The sequence below is a fragment of the Onthophagus taurus genome, chromosome 8 (genome assembly GCF_036711975.1).
Source record: "Onthophagus taurus isolate NC chromosome 8, IU_Otau_3.0, whole genome shotgun sequence".
Taxonomy (NCBI): Eukaryota; Metazoa; Arthropoda; class Insecta; order Coleoptera; family Scarabaeidae; genus Onthophagus; species Onthophagus taurus.
In genome coordinates this window covers 13,541,393-13,559,102 of record NC_091973.1, presented here as the reverse complement: position 1 = coordinate 13,559,102, position 17,710 = coordinate 13,541,393, and the positions used below count along the sequence as shown (strand labels likewise).

The 17,710-nt window shown below is 33.1% G+C and overlaps 1 protein-coding gene across 1 annotated transcript; it reads left to right on the top strand.

The window, feature by feature from the left end:
• The first annotated feature begins 10,973 nt into the window (after positions 1-10,973).
• On the top strand, positions 10,974-12,762 carry LOC139431213 (protein winged eye-like). Its single transcript, XM_071198850.1, has 4 exons — positions 10,974-11,333; positions 11,375-11,723; positions 11,774-12,098; positions 12,684-12,762. The coding sequence occupies exons 1-4, from the start codon at positions 10,974-10,976 to the stop codon at positions 12,760-12,762; spliced, it is 1,113 nt and encodes a 370-aa protein (XP_071054951.1).
• Positions 12,763-17,710: the final 4,948 nt, after the last annotated feature.

Below are 17,710 nucleotides of genomic sequence, written 5' to 3'. Positions count from 1 at the left end.
AGACAATGTATTTGTATTTGTATGGGGTAATGAACAACAACATGCTTTTAATCAATTAAAGCAAATGATAGTCAGTCAAAAAGTTCTTCAATATTTCGATCCAAGCATATTTCCAAGCAAGAAACCAATCGTTTTATCAGTCGATGCTTCTAGTCATGGTTTGGGTGCCGTATTAATGCAAAACGGTAATCCTGGTGCATATGCTTCTAGGTCTCTAACGAAAACACAATTAAACTATGCACAGATTGAAAAAGAATTGTTAGCAATTTACTTTGGTGTAACTAAATTTCATCAATATGTCTTTGGTAGAAAGTTTACAGTGGAAACTGACCATAAACCACTTATTACAATATTTAAAAAACCGCTAAATTCATGCCCACCACTATTGCAAAGAATTTTACTAGTCATTACAAAATTATAATATTAATCTTATATATAAACCTGGGAAAGATTTAATAGTGGCTGATACGCTTTCTAGAACACCTTTAGGGGAATTATTGAATCATAATTTAGATATTCAATTTCATATTTGCACTGTTACTAAGAAAATTAACATAAATGTCAATAAATTAAAATTACTTATTGAGGACACAGATAAAGATGAAGAGCTAACATTAAAAAAAAAGGATGGCCTAACAAATCAAAAAATATCCCAAATAATATTAAACAGTATATTAATCTAAAATTCAATTTAACTGAAATTAATGATTTAATTTATTTGAATGATAGATTGGTTGTAACTTCAACATGGAGAAATAAAATTAGCATCAATTCATAGTGGACATTTAGGTATTACTAAAAGTCTACAAAAAGCTAAACATTTTTTATATTGACGTGGGATGACAAAAGATATAATTAATTATACAAAGTTGTGCACTTCTTGTTTGAAATATTTAAACTCTAATAGAAAAGAACCAATGATTATTAACAAAATTGAACAAATTCCTTGGTATAAGGTGGGAGTAGATCTGTATAAATTGTATGGAAAAGTTTATTTGCTGATTGTTGAATGTTATTAATAAAATGAAATCGACATTTGCTCGATATGGCATCCCATCTATTGTTGTCACGGATGCAGGTAAACAATTTACAAGCGAAAATTTGTTGGTATTTTCAAGAAAATGGAACTTTAATCACAAAATAGCTACACCACATCACCAACAATCGAATGGATTAGCAGAAAGGACTATTCAAAGCGTTAAAAAAGTAATTAAAAAATCAATTGATAACAATGATGGCCTAACGAAACACACCCATTTACGGAATGTGTACTAAAGACAAATTTGTTAAACCCAAAATTGATCAACAAAAAAGAATTTAAATCAAATTTTTTAAATCATCAAAACAAAACTAAACGTTATTATGATTAAAAAGGTGTAAAGTTGCGTAATCATTTTAAGACAGGTAGTTTGATAAGATATCAATTTAAACCCAAAGATATCTGGCATCCTGGCATAATAATTAAGAGAATTGGGCCATGTTCTATAAAATAAAAAAGGAAGATGGACGATGTATTATTCGCAATATGATTTATTTGAAACCCGATAAAAGCTCAAAAATTAGATAGATTACCAATTTAATAATTTACGAACTAATAAATTTGTATACGATAATACATGTGAAAATACTATTAATGATACGTTCAAAGCCGTAGTTGTAGATAATCAAAAAACTTCAAGTTTTGGCAGAACTATTCGACCGCCGAATAGATATACTGCGGAATAGTTTCTAGTTTTTATTTTATTATCATTTAATAAAGTTTTCTTTTAAAATTAGTTTAAATAGTTAGTTTCAAGATAGTTAGTTTACAGTACGAAAAGTAAAATAAAGAAAGGTAGATGTTATATTTAAATGTAAGTTTAAGTTTATTGTATAAAACAGGTTATGAAAATAATAAAAGTTCAATTCATCTCCAGACATGGTTTGATTCACATGACAGCGTTTGATGTTAAAGATGATATTCACAATAACTGGGAGCTCACTGGAGCTGGAAGCGGCTCCAGGTTTTCTTACGCTCGCGTAATATTGCGTATCAAATTCTCTCTGCTAATGCGCATCTCTATTTCAGATTTCTAACAGCAGAGGTGCCATCTTTGTGTAGAAAAATTAATAATATCGAACGGCGGGAAATGTTAGTTGAAAGATAATTATACAAAAGAATTAATATTAAGACTTGGTTTAGTTTTAATTGTTATTCAGCGCTAGATGATTGTGTATTTTTGTTTAACTAAAAGTAGAATTAACTCTATGTAACATGGGTTTCGTTGGTGAATTTATCGATATTTGTGAGATCTATTAACGTTAGGGGTGGGGATGCGGATATCATTAATCCGTACCGCGTTTCCTCTTCCTCTTTCGTTATCGATCCTTGGTGTAGTACACTGGTGTAATTTTTAGTAAAACTTAACCGCATAGTTGTAGAAGATTTTTATTGAAGAATCTCATTAATTGGTTTTGGAGATCTTCTTGTCGTAGAACAAATCGACAAGAAGATCTAAACTAATCTGGTCAATTGTTATTGGCGTGATTTGTTCCGGCGTTCCTGGTTCCGTTTTAATCAACACGGCTACCCGTTTAATTTAAGGTAAAAATATTCTACTTAATATTATTTTCAGGGCTCGATCTTTTAGTTGTTTTGTGCATTTTTATTGAATTTGGTGATTTTTATTGATTTGTAAATTTGAGGACCCTGATAAATTTTCCATTCGAGTTCGAGACGCCATCTAAAACAACATAGTTACATCCGTTTCAAGGCAATGTTTGTATATAAGAGGTTGTCTAGGTTTATTATTATTCTGTAGTATGGTTGCGTACCATACCACAGAATAACCAGAAGTGATACTGGCGGTATCCCGCCAAATCTGACGCCATATTATTGCGAGGAAGCAAGGTATGGCTGCTATTGGTGGTAAATTAAGTTGTCTCTCTCATTCATTGTGCGTTTATCGCGCCTACGGATCCTCGCGATATGATGGCGGATTTTAAATCGAGATCATAAAACGAGATGCTGCCAACATCAAAAGAATCGACGTCTATGTCACATCTGGTTATTCTGTGACCATACTGCGCATTACGTAATTGGCGGAAAATAATACCTGGAAATAATTCAAATTTTTAAAATAACGAATTTGAATTACTTTAATATATTTAGTGTGGTAACTGCTGTAGGAAAACGGAAAATAATTCAACTTAATTTTTGATATAAATTCACTTATCACAAAATAATTGAGGGAAACTAAAGTAGGAATTGATTTATGTTATACCAGAGAAGACACTTCAGCTCTCACTAAACATGACCTTGAGGTTGCGCGCGCAATCCGCCTCCTCTTTCGTCACGAAACACTCCCGCTCTTACGTCTGACCAACAAAACTAAAATCAAAGTATTGCAGTATAGGAACCTGTGTATATAAACCTTGTGTCCAAGGTAGATAAATGAAAGGTATGCTTACGCGCAGAAAGTGATGATGCTCGGAAGCCAATTACTGGCGCGATTTTCAAAAGGTTAATGAGAAGCGAGTAACCCAATATACATTACTGGATTTAATTACGTTACTCAAAAATAAATTAAAATCATTCAAAGAGCACATAACACGCGTTTTTCAATCATCTCCACACACAAAATAAAAACTGTTAACACTTATATCTTAAATAACTATTCTATAGGTAGAAAGGTAAAATAAAACCAGCTTATTATCTTAAAAAATTCGGTATATATTAAGATCAGCAGTCCCTCTTAAAAATCGATGTTTTTTTTTTTAATCGGTAGGAAATGACTCAAAAGATGCGTTAATGATAAAAAAAAGTGCGCAAAAGTGCAGTACTTACCGAAAAATCACTTTAAAGTTGCGATTTGACGTTTCTTTTTGGAAGTTAAAAGCAATGTTAAATATGCATTTTCGTATTAGATAGCAACAAACTTTCCAGCAACAAACTTGTATCCGTAATTTTCTATCTACTTTCTTAGCTGATATCTTTCTTATTATTAGAGATAGCGAAAAACTAAATGCGCCATTTAAAAGCTTGATTCTTTCTCTATCTAAAACCGGTCTTTGTCTGTCGATAAGTAATACTAAGATCAATCTGTACTTAAAGTACAAAGCGGTGGCTTTGTATTTAGATTAAATAGCTTAAAATTACCAAACTTCAAGCCTTTGTGCAATTGTTATCAAACCGAATTTTAAAAAACTGTTATCACATTCAGAAAGAGCGCTCTTTAAGTTATCTTAATCCGGGTGTTCGTTGGTAAATATCTATCGGCGCCATGCTTAAATCGCCCTTAATATACATCACTACACGCAAACACGCTTAATTACTATTCCTTTAAACAACTTTCTTATTTGATAGGGACAAAACTATAGAAGTATAGATCTATCCTATCTACAATTTTCTGCTCTTTCTAATGGTGTATAACACGCGGCGATCGCTGCTTGGTTATAGAGTTTTTTCCTGGTGATATAAGAGAGTTATTGATCCCAACAATGTTTAAAAGTAGCTAAAACGTGTGAATTTGGTAATTTTTTAACAAAAACGTCTTTGTCCAAGTCTATAACTTCAAGATACACTTCTATAGTTTTCCTCATATCAAATAAGAAAGTTGTTTAGAGGTAGAGCAATTAAACGTTTCTGTATATAGAGATGTATATTAAAGGTGATTTAACCATGATGCTAATAGATATTGACCGACAAAAACCCGGATTAAGATATTTGAAGGAGCGTTCTTTCTGATTGTGAACACAGTTTTTTAAAATTCGGTACAAGGGTTGAAGTTTGGTAATATATCTAATACGAAAATGCATATTTAACATTGCTTTTAACTTCCAAAAAGAAACGTCAAATCGCAACTTTAAAGTGATTTTTCGGTAAGTACTGCACTTTTGCGCACTTTTTTTTATCATTAACACATCTTTTGAGTCATTTCCTACCAATTAAAAAAAAAATCATCGATTTTTAAGGGGACAGCTATTCTTTAATTATTCCAAAATTTCTTAATTTTATTTTTTCTTTGTACGTTATTAATACTAAATTTTTTGCTTTAAATCATGAAGTCTTGCACATATAGGACATGATTCTTACTATTTGTGTTTTCTTACTACTATGATTTCTTACTACATGTCCGCCACTCTTTTAAAACTGAATGGTTCTGTTGACAACGATTTTTTATGATATTTATTAAATGCATGCCAGATCTCTATGTACAATTCTATGTACAATTCTTCTTTTGGGTATAACAAGTGTCCTTTTGATAATGTATGTGTCCATGAAAATTCCTTCTTGTTAATATTCATTTCCTGCTCTAGGTACAATTGATATTTGCTTTCGTATTTGAAGGCTATGTATCCCGCGATATATTTTAAACCTTCACTACATAACTCGTCTTCTACCTCAAAATCTTCATTTTCTTCCTAAAATTCGTCAAAATTCTCTAACAGTTGAAGGTAATCCTCTTGATTCTGTAATTCTGTAACGAATGAAGTAATACTGGCCACAATATCGTCTTCTGGTTTGCCAACTTGGGTTTGATTCTGTTCTACAACATTCAAATTGCCCATGAAGTCAGTCACGAACATCCTTGTGGAGTCCGGTTCACAACAGCGAGTAGAACGCACACGTGGTGTTGTGTCCCACCTTTATTTATTTATTTATTTATTTTACTTCCGAAATTACAGGGTTGCCCCTAATTACAAATTTCAGAACTTAAGTGTACTAGTACATAATATAACCAACAAAAATAACAAAACAACCAAGATCAAGCATAAATGTTAATTAACCCATCACAGAACGCGCGGAGGATATATTGAACCAAAACTTTAAAAAATGAATAGAATTACATCACAAATTACAGAATTCAATGACAAAAATCAAGTTTGGCTACTGGGTGGCTGCAGTACTTATCAAAGGTGTCAAATGTTGTTTAAACGATCTAATACCAATGCCAAACAGAGGTATGAAGGAAGAAGCCGACAGTGTGTTGTACAGTGAAAGGATTCTAATAAGAGGAGAATTTCGTCTCAGTTCAGTTGAAAACCGAGCATAGAAACCAATATTTTCTAATATTAATGGAGCATTTATACTATTATTCAATATTTTATACAGAAAACAGAGTGATATAATTTTTCTTCTGAGAGACAACCTGGTGATCTTAAATAATTTGCGTGCAAATTCGTACGATCTAAAACCAATGAAAACACGGAATTTTTTGTAGTAGAGATACCTAATGAATTTATTTTGAATAGTTTCTATTAAATTAGAATAAAGAATTGACCCGGGATCCCATACTATTACCGCATATTCCAGCTTAGATCGCACTAAAGAATTGAACTGTAATTGCAGCGTCTGTAAGTTTGAGAAACTGTACCATTGCTAATGACAAATCCTAAGAGACGCAAAGCTGTGGTTGCTGTGGCTTTAATATGTTCAGCAAAGCATAAACCAGGCGAAAACAACACACCTCAAATTCACATTATTTATTTTATATACAAATTCTATCGGCCTCTTCCTCAATGTATACGTCATTGACTCACATTTAGACACATTAAAATGGAGCTTGTTGAGCCGACACCAATTAAATACGTTATGTAAATCAGACTGTAAGGACCGGCAGTCAGTTAAGTCGTGTACAGTTGTGAATATCTTCAGATCGTCCGCAAAGAGTAAGCATCTGGTTGAGTTAATTACCAGGGGCAAATCATTTATAAATAACAAAAATAACAAAGGTCCCAGATTACTACCCTGCGGAACCCCTGAATCAATCCCCAACATATCTGATACTGCGTTTTTATAAGAGACGTAATAAAATCTGTTGGACAAATATGAAACAAAAAAACTAAGAGTAGAATAAGAAAACCCGTGTTGTGCCAGCTTTATCGATTCTTTCGGTCTACTTTTTTCAAAGATTTCAGTTTTGGTTTCTCTACTAATTGAATTTCTACGAATTGCTTGGTTACATTAATTCTCCTGGTTTATGCTGGTTGACCTTGAGTGCTAGTCGGCGCAGCAGGGATGGCCGAAGAGGCCGGCTCGCCCGGGTCTACCGCAGAGTTGGGCCAGTTGGTTGATCTCACAGTAGAGAAGCATGTTGATGTCGCGACGATTATTTCCGTGGACGGAGGTAATCGAACGAATTATTCTACTGTTGTCAAATCGTTAAGTACAAATACCGAAAGTAATTCGTCATTTGCTTCGGTACTAACAAAAGGCGTAAAAAACAATTTCCCTGGTAGAGAACAAGCAATAATTTTTGATGCAATTGAGGGTAATCAAAAAAATTATTTTATAATAGGGGTCGGTCAGTTAATCAGTCCGCGTAATGTTTTGTTGGCATCGCGGGTATCAAACAATATAATATGCATCTAATGCGTCTGCTGGTGGAAACCTTCGTAAAAGAACAACAGGGAATTATGTTAAATAAGCAATTTATATAGGCCAGACGTTTGGTATCTCCTGCCAAACGAATAATTATCTCAAACGTATTCCCCTGCACACCTCACGAGATGATAGATCGTGAATTAAAACAAATGGAATTAAAAGTCGTCTGTCCAATTAATTTTATTGGTGTGGGAGTTAACAACCCGGAATATAAACACGTCCTTAGTTTTAGACGTCAGGTTTATATTATTTTGGAGGAGTCGGATCCTTTGCCTGACTCTGCTCTTATTGAATATAAACAAAATCATTTTAGAGTCTTTTTATCAACTGATGAACTAAGATGTTTTGCTTGCAAAAGTTTAGGGCACGTGGCTAGAAAGTGTCCTGTTAACAATGGAAACAAATCTTCCGCAAGTACTATAATTGCCGATATTCAGGTCCACGCTGATGACAATACTGCTAAACATCCGGAAAAGTCACCAATCAGCACACAATCAGAGAAGAGTACAATCCTCCCTATTAAAACTAAAATACGACAGGTAGAACCATCGAGACACTCAAATAATAAGCAAGTGAATCAACCCCCAGAGGACAAGCAGTCGATTATAATGACTGAAAGTCCAAAACAATTGCCAGAACCTACACAGTCGTTGAAACGTCAAATTTTCGCTACTTCTGGGTCTGAATCATTAATCAGTGACAGTAATGTAGACGTAGGCCCTCATAGCGCAGATACAAAAGTTGTGGATGACAGAAAATTCAAAAAAACCAAGACGGACATAAGCACAGATGATTCACATCTGTATACAGAGTTGCAACCAATTTTTAATGATGATATTCAAGTTATTAATTATGAAAAGCTTTGTAAGATTCTAACGGATGTCACAGGCAAACAGAAAGAACATCTGGTTGTCTTATCAAACACCAACGATTTGGACTCCTTTTTGGAGGTATTGATAAATGCTACTATACCAGCGGAAAGACCATTAGGTCGATAGCTGTAATAAATATTTATTTCTCTCTGCTATTAGAATAGTTAAAAGCAATACATTAAAGGGAAGAATGAAACGGTTGGCAAAAAAAAATAAAGCCTTTTCACAAGGTGATGTGTATCTTAGCACTTCCCAGGAAGATTATTCAACAGACACGTCTGAATTCTAAGTGTTTGAAGGGATTATTTTGTAAAAAACGTTTATTTACTTTATTTAATTAAAAACAAAACAAACAAAAAGGAATGATCGGTGGTAAGAATTCAAAACTCAAGATTCTACAATGGAATTGTCAGTCTGCTGTAGCAAAAAGAGAAAATATCGACTTCTTATTATCGGAATGTTCTACTGACATTGCAATGTTTTCAGAAACTTGGTATAGAGATGGCAGTAGTGTTACGAATAGACATTTGACATCATACGGAAAGACGGGGTTACGGTGGGGTTGCAATCTTTGTTAAAAAAGGTCTACAATATAAAATATTATCATTTAGTATATAAATAAAACAACTAGATGTTTGCGAAATGATGTAAAAAAGTGTTCTTTCAATTAGGAATTATAATATTCAATCTATTTCTACCCAACAAGGGTTATTGATTTAGTAAAAGACCATGGGCCCATTGATTTACTTCTCGTGGTATTCTTAAATTTGGTTTGAATTTTTGAGACAGCATTAGTACGTTTACAAGCTTCATCAAACGTTAGTGTACCGCTTGCAGTCAACAGATCAGCCTGAATCTTCTCGTCATTCAATCCACAAACAAATCGATCACGTAGTGCTTCGTTGAAATAAACTTTAAAATTGTACCTTTCAGACATTTTGTTTAGACGGACAATAAATCTTTGAAGGGACTCGTCAGATTCTTGTTTAGCGTTGTTGAATTTGAATCTTTCAGCAATAACGATGTTAAATGATTTTGCAGTGCCTTAATTAAAACGCGATAACTTTTCTCTCGGAATTACGCCGGCGTCGCCAACGTTCTTAAGATTTGGTAGGTAAGAGGACCCACTAAGGTTATCAAATAACTAACCTTATCCTCGTCTTTATCGACTCCATTGCTTTTTAATAACAGCTCCAGCCGTTTAACATAAGTCTCAACATGATTTACATCATAGTGCTCAATGGACCTCACAAAGCCTGTCATTTTATTTTTTTATTTTTGACCTTGAAGACTTCTTTCTTTTGTTTTTCTTTATATTCGTCGCCAAATTTGATGTATATCCCAATAAAATACTAGGTTTCTATCTATTACCTAATTACGTCTATTAACAAGTCTTTGTTCTTTTTACTAACTGCTTTTTAGGACGATCTCTCTCTAATGCAGATTCCTGGCTCTTTCTAGTTCACTATACGTTAAGTATTATTGTAACAAAATTAATATTATATGTATTGTATTAGTGGTGTGATAAGAAGTAAGCAATAATATTTCTTTGTACAGGATGACTTCGATGATGAAGCTAAAGAAGATGACGTCAATGAAGAAACTAGATTTAAAAATTCCTTTTATACTACACTGCAGCCATTTCTACCAACCGATATTGAAAATTAATTATTATTTATGGACTTTTGTATCAACTTTGAGTACCTCGTGTAGACGTATGAAGCATGGCACAACATTTTAATATCAAAATGTTCCCTTTAGAATTGTACGAAGAATGTAGCTACATCTAGATTATCCGTCAATATATACACCTTGCAGTTCTCCTGTCTCTCCGGATTTTGAACAGGAAATTCAAATATGCGAAGATTGGGGGTATTTATTAAACTGTTCTTTTACTCAAAATAAGCACATATTCTCAGCATGCTGCTTAAAAAATCACACATTATCTGTAAATATATTCAGACTTTTCTAAATTTATATACTATTGAAACTTACTTGAGGATATAAAAGCTAATAAACACTTAAAAAGACAATAAGAATACAATAACAGACATAACCATAAGAAACTATTCATAACTAAAACACTTAAAACCGACTAAACTGAATATCGGGAGAAACAACAAGAATTAATTAAGTTAAAATGGAAAAAGCAGTCGAATGATCATAAAGAGTGTTCGAAGAAACACCATAAGGCAAGGGAAAAATGTATCGATAATAAAATTAAAATTAACGATCAGAAAAAGATTGTTGATGACAAAATCGGTGATAGATTATGCCCACCTCCCCCTATTTTAGAGAAATTCGATCACCATGACGAACAGTGAATAATAAACAATGCTTTATTAGAACCACCGATGCTATGTGCCATAACCGATTAAAAAAATTATGAAAATTTCCAAGATATTAATAGAAATAATAATAAGTGTTGTTTTACCCCAGATTTAAATGATTCTAGTCCGGAAAACTTTTCGTCAAAAAAAAAAAGAAAAGGTGGGACGCCCAAAAATTGATAACTATCATGGAGTTTATCTACAACATAAACGTTGGTTTCTAATGAGACTAAGAAGGGTTATGCGAGTGGATACCTTTTAGTGGCTAAACAAAGGTTACTTGAAAACAGTACGTTTGCGGATACCCCGCTGAGATTAATCGAGGAATCCAATGAACACAAGAAGGAATAGAATCAAAAAATAGTAGACAAATTTAAAATAAGGTCGAAATTGATAACTGAACCCATGATTAAGTGTTATCGGCAAGATGATGACGATGATGAAATTGAAGATAAGTTTAAGGAAGATAAATTTAAGGAAAATAAACTTATTGAAAATAAATTTAATGAAAATAAACTTAATGAAAATAAGTTTAAGGAAGATAAGGTTAAAGACAAACTGAAACAAGAAAAATTAAAATTGGGTCAAGATAAACGAAGTCAAGAAAATGTTGGTGCAAATCTTCAAAAAAATGTTAAAAATGAAATGAAAGAGATTGACTATCGTTGTCTATTAAAACCGGATGATTTGGTTAAAAAGAGAGTTTTAACAGCAATGGGAGGGTTATTTTACGCGGGAGAATTAAAAACGGTTGAACCGCCCGACGTTTACTCCATAACTTTGGACGGGGACTTTTTTTATTTTAGATTTTGGAAGTTTATCCAAGAAACGAAAAAGAATTAACGGTTGGAACAAGAGTAGTTGCTTATAGGAGTCAAAAATATCGTTGCCTTTATCCCGGAAATGTGGCAGAACCCGATTCATCTACCTCAACATTTCTTTCTGTCTATTTCGACGACGGCGATAACAGAAAAATTCCATTGAAAGACATCCGATTACTCCCTTCTGATTATCCCTTCATGAAATTTGATCCAAATTCTTTATCGAGCTTAAGCAAGAGTAAAAGAAGAACGTTAACAACAGAAAATTCGAGCGGAAAAAATTGGACTCCACCAACACCGAATCAAAAATTCAGGACCAAACGGATTCCTCGACGTTTAATAATATCAATAATGACAAGGATAAAAAGAAAATGGAAAACCCAGAGATTGAAAAGAAGGAGCGAAAACATCGGTGTACCGAGGAAAATTGTCAACACAAAAATAGGAAGCATAAGAAACACAAGAAACATCTTCATAAAGACGATAAAAGCGATGAAAAAAATACTGAAGTACTCAAAATTACTAATGTAGAAATCGATTTCGATTCGAAGAAAAGTTTCGGAAAAATTGATTCGAAGGAAATTAATCAAGAAAAAGATATTAATGATGAAAATGATTTTAATGTAGAATTAGAAGATGATGTGGTCGCAAATCCCGAAGATGAAATTACCATGGAGAATATCGAGGATACTTTGGATGAAAGCAGCAGGTATTTCGAAATAGACCAGCTTAAACAATTAAAAATAAAAATAAATTAATTAATTATAAGTACGAAGGCTGTCACGGCGAGTGTTAATTAAACTAAAATTAGAACTAATACTAGCTCTATCACTAGAACTAACACTAGACCTAGAACTACAAACTTTCGGGTTCAGCCGTGCGTTTTTTGAAAAAATGTTTGACATTTCGGATGCCATGTTGCAGCCTTCTTCAGAAACAAGTTCGAAATGTCACTTCGAATTTGTTTTCTGAAAACATTTTTTCGAAAGTTTCTAGTTCTAGGTTTAGTGTTAGTTCTAGTGATAGTGCTAGTGTTTGTTCTAGTATTAGTTTAAATTAATTAATTAACTATTTTTTCGTCGATTTCAGCTTTTCTTTTCGACCGCAAGTTCAGATCGAGCCTATATTAGAATCTAAGAAGAATTTTGGGAGATTTTAGGCAATGTGAATTGCCATGTTCGATGGCATCATCACCCAGAAGAAGCAACCGAATACGATATTAAGTTCCTAATTTCCGTAAGAATTAATTTATTTTAATTATTTAATGTAATTAGTTTAATTAAATTCATTTTAGGGTGTATTATTTGAATCCAATTACCAAGATGAGAACGATGTCCAAACGATTTGAAGGAAATGTGACGTTTTGCAATTAGAACAGTATTTTTAAAGAGGATTAAAAAAATGGAAAAATAAAATTTGACGTTGACAACCGGAGTTACTCAAAACTTTATTGTTTAAACTAAATATGGAGTATTTGCACTCCTTTTAATGCAAATTTTGTGAGGATGTCATATTTATTAAGTATAATAGTTCATACCATTAAGCAATTAAAAAGTTATTTTAAAATTAAACGAAATGGTTAGAATTCCGATTATAAACGTCAACTTTAGTTTACAATTTTTAAAAAAATTTCATTAAAAATCTTTTAAAATGAATGCAAACACGATTATTTTATCTTAGAAAAACAACAAAGATCAAAAGAAAAAAATTAGTAACATGAAGAATTTTTGAGATAACCCCATCGTGTTTGGAGTCATTCTAGAAGACTTTTCGTGAAGATTACGATGCAAAAATGTTAAATAAATAAACTCACGGCATCTCTTAAAATAGGCATAATGTGGGGCCGATATCTTTGCTTGCCGTCCAAAGTTATGGGTAAACGTCGGGCGGTTCAATCGCTTTCAATTCCCAACGATCGTCAATCTCGTAAAATCATTTTCATTATTAATTACAGCATTAATATCTTTTTCTTCATTAATTTCTTTCGAATCGAAATCGATTTGGTCAATATTAATTTTGACTATTTCAATATCTTTTTCATCACTTTTCTCGTTTTTATGATGATGTTCCCTGTGTTTCTTATGCTTCCTATTTTTGTGTTGACAATTTTCCTCGGTACACCGATGTTTTCGCTCCTTCTTTTCAATCTGTTGGTTTTCCATTTTCTTCTTATTCTTGTCATCATTAATATCATTAAACGTCGAGGAATTCGTTTGGTGACTCCCCTGGATTTCGTAATGATCCTGAATTTTTGATTCGGTGTTGGTGGAGTTGAATTTTTTCCGCTCGAATCTTCCGTTGTTAACGTTCTTCTTTTACGCTTGCTTAAGCTCGATAAAGAATTTGGGTCATATTCCATGAAGGGATAATCCGAAGGGAGTAATCGGATGTCTTTCAATGGAATTTTTCCGTTATCGCCGTCGACGAAATAAACGGAAAGAAACTTTGAGATAGGTGAATCGGGTTCTGCCACACTTCCTGGATAAAGGCAACGATATTTTTGACTCCTATAAGCAGCTACTCTTGTTCCGACCGTTAATTCTTTTTCGTTTCTTGGATAAACTTCCAAAATCTAAAATAAAAAAAGTCCCCGTCCAAAGTTATGGAGTAAACGTCGGGCGGTTCAATCGCTTTTAATTCTCCCGCGTAAAATAACCCTCCCATTGCTGTTAAAACTCTCTTTTTATCCAAATCATCCGGTTTTAATAGACAACGATAGTCAATCTCTTTCATTTCATTTTTAACATTTTTTTGAAGATTTTCACCAACATTTTCTTGACTTACAAGGGAAGTGTCACAACTGTGTCTCACCGATTTCGATGCAATTTGGTACAGTCATAGAATGGGCCAAAATAAGGTTCGCACATTTTTTTATACGTGCGGTAAAAGCCCCTGGGGCGAGTTATAGGGGTTGAAAGTTTGGAGAAAAAGTACGTTTTCACTTATATTTTGAAAACGAAAAGTGCTATCAAAATTTGGTAAATTGTAACTGATATTCATTTTAAAAGAGCTTTCTTTTGATGTGTCACACATATAGCAGAGGGTTAAAAAGGGCGAACTACCCCTATTTTTTTGGAATTATTTAAAAACCACCCTATCGATTTTGGCGGCATTAAGTATACTTCTAGTGCGTTCAAAAATATTAGTTAAGGGTTTTTTCCCATTCGCCCTAGATCAACCCCAGCGAAGTTACGGGGGTTAACATGTAAGCACTTTTCGTAAGAATGATGTGATAAAATTGTCAGGTATTTTGAAAATACTTTAAACAAAACCGTAAATTAGTCGCACAATAAAATGTTTAGTGTAAAATAAGGCATAATACACCATATAGGGGTTGTTGGGGTTATCCACCCCCTTAAAAATTAATTCTATCCCGGGCGTTATTTGTCGATTACGGCGAAATTTGGTACTGTGTTTGTTTTATATTTGAAGTAAAAATTTTTGAAAATGGTTATAAGGGTTACAAATTAGGGGTAGTTTTTTGTTTATACCTCGAAGATGAAAACTGCCATCGTAACTGTGGTATTGTTTTTTAAAAATCTATCTATCGATGTTCCACGAGGTAAACTACCCTCATTTTCTTTAAATAATAAATATAAAACTACTAGATAAATAAGATATTTTATTTATTTATGAGTTAAAAAGCAACTGACAAAAAAAATAGTTCAATATACCAAAGAAGTTTATTCTACATTACTAATTGACGTTTTTTATGTATTATATTAATTTTCAATATTAAATTTATTTTTATTCTACGTAGTGTTGGCAAAAATGAAAGTCGTGGAAAAAATGTTTTAAACATAAGGATTTTTTACACCATGCACATGTTATGACCGCTATATCCCCACAGATATCACACGTTGGCTTCTCACTCGAAAAGCAAACTTCCACGGCATTTTCAAAATGGTCTGGTCTCTCCTCTATATAGCCACTTGCAAACCATGCGTATTTAAAAACATTTATAAACCGAGGGGAAGCCAACTGGTTATGCGTCAACGATTGCAATTTTAATATGTTATCCCTCTGATGTAAATTGACATCATACTGGTAAAGAATAATCTGATCAGAGAATCTTCTAATAAAATTTTTCCATATTCTGAAACCAAATACATCTAGGGGCTGTATTTGACCTGTTGTCCCTGCAGGTATAGATAAATGTTTAAAATTAGTACCTGATGGAGTTATTTCACTAATAACTTCAGGACAATGGCCACTCCAAGAATCTAATAATAATAATGATTTAGAACCAGTATTTGGAAAATATACATTTTGGAGCCAATTTTTCATGTGTTCTGAAGTTAACTTTCCAGATTTTGATGCCAAAACGTATATATTGTCTGCTTTAAACATTGTATTTGCTACCCTCGGTCCAAAGCTGCCAGAGGGTTCTTTTAAAACAATAAAAAGTGGAGAAAGAAGTTTCCCATCAGCAGATATTACGGGTTGAATTGTGTAACTGTGCGTTGTAGATGACACCGACTGGACCACACTTTCTACGGTTTTAACTCCTAAATCGCTTAATGTTCTTCCCGAATGGAATTCCAAGTTAAAACCGCTCTGATCCGAATTGTAGGTGTTTTCAGGTCCATATATTTGGATTTGTAGCTTTGCCTCTTTAACGAAATCTTTTGCTAAAGTTTTTACTCGATCAACATTTCCAATTTGTTTTTGGGATAGAAATTTTGTTATTTTTCGGCTTACTAACCGATTTGCTTTCTTAAAACGTTGCACCCAGCTATGAGATGCTTTGAACAGTTGAGGAGATAAATTCTTTTCATTTCTAGCTTGTATAGCCCATCTGCGTATATCAATATCATGTAGTGGCAATTTATTATCTACGGCGGCTCTCGCTTGATTAATTACAAATTCGGTAATTTCTGCTAATTTTTCTTTGTATGTCCCTCTTTCTTCAATATATTTAGACCATCTGTGCAATTGGGTCTTTGACGTTACTTTTCGGTATTTGTTTTTTACGGTTTCTAGTTTCAAATAACCTTTCTTCCCACTTGTCCAGTAATTTACCGCCTCTAATTTGTACTCGTAGTCGATGTCATCCTTCAATGGACAATGAGCATCAGTATCTTCTACAAACCTGTCAGTTGTATCCTGGTCTTCAATAATTTGCTGACCGTCATTGATGCCATTGGATGAATCGAAAATTAATACAGTTTCGTCTTCAATTTGCATATTGTAGTCTTCCATACTTTCCATTAAAATACGCTGTATATTTTCTTTTAAACTAACTTCTGCTTCATTTACAGGAGTCTGGGGAATATTCATAACAGTAAAAACTGTCATTAGCAAATTTAAAACGTTTATTGGGTTTATTGTAACCATTGCTTCTGTCAGTTGCTCTGAAACTAAAATCTACCCACTGGGCACACGTTCTTTTATACTAGAAAAAACTATTTTGAGAAATGACCTTTAGCAAGCGGCACTAAAAAAACAAATATTGTGCCAAAATTTTTTTGGTAGGTGTATTTTTGGCAACATTATGTAGAATAAAAATAAACTAATAAACTATATAAAACAAACACAGTACCAAATTTCGCCGTAATCAACAAGTAATGCCCGGGATAGAATTAATTTTTAAGGGGGTGGTTAACCCCAACCACCCCTAAATGGTGTATTATGCCTTATTTTACATTAAACATTTTATTGTGCGACTAATTTACGGTTTTGTTAAAGTATTTTCAAAATACCTGACAATTTTATCACATCATTCTTACGAAAAGTGGTTACATGTTAACCCCCGTAACTTCGCTGGGGATGATCTAGAGCGAATGGGAAAAAACCCTTAACTAATATTTTTGAACGTGCTGGAAGTATACTTAATGCCGCCAAAATCGATAGGGTGGTTTTTAAATAATTCCAAAAAAATAGGGGTAGTTCGCCCTTCTTAACCCTCTGGTATATGTGTGATACATCAAAAGAAAGCTCTTTTAAAATGAATATCAGTTACAATTTACCAAATTTTGATAGCACTTTTCATTTTTAAAATATAAGTGAAAACGTACTTTTTCTCCAAACTTTCAACCCCTATAACTCGCCCCAGGGGCTTTTACCGCACGTATAAAAAAATGTACGAACCTTATTTTGGCCCATTCTATGACTGTACCAAATTGCATCGAAATCGGTGAGACACAGTTGTGACACTTCCCTTGTTAGTTTATCTTGACCCAATTTTAATATTTCTTGTTTCAGTTTGTCTTTAACCTTATCTTCATTAAACTTATTTTCATTAAGTTTATTTTCATTAAATTTATTTTCAATAAGTTTATTTTCCTTAAATTTATCTTCCTTAAACTTATCCTCAATTTC

What these genes read in the sequence shown, in the direction of transcription:
- LOC139431213 (XM_071198850.1), top strand. Translation starts at nt 10,974, where the DNA reads ATGATTAAGTGTTATCGGCAAGATGATGACGATGATGAAATTGAAGAT. An exon ending in GACCAAACGGATTCCTCGAC is followed by an intron (nt 11,724 to 11,773) that starts GTTTAATAATAT and finishes TGGAAAACCCAG; the next exon opens with AGATTGAAAAGAAGGAGCGA. An exon ending in ACTTTGGATGAAAGCAGCAG is followed by an intron (nt 12,099 to 12,683) that starts GTATTTCGAAAT and finishes AATTCATTTTAG; the next exon opens with GGTGTATTATTTGAATCCAA.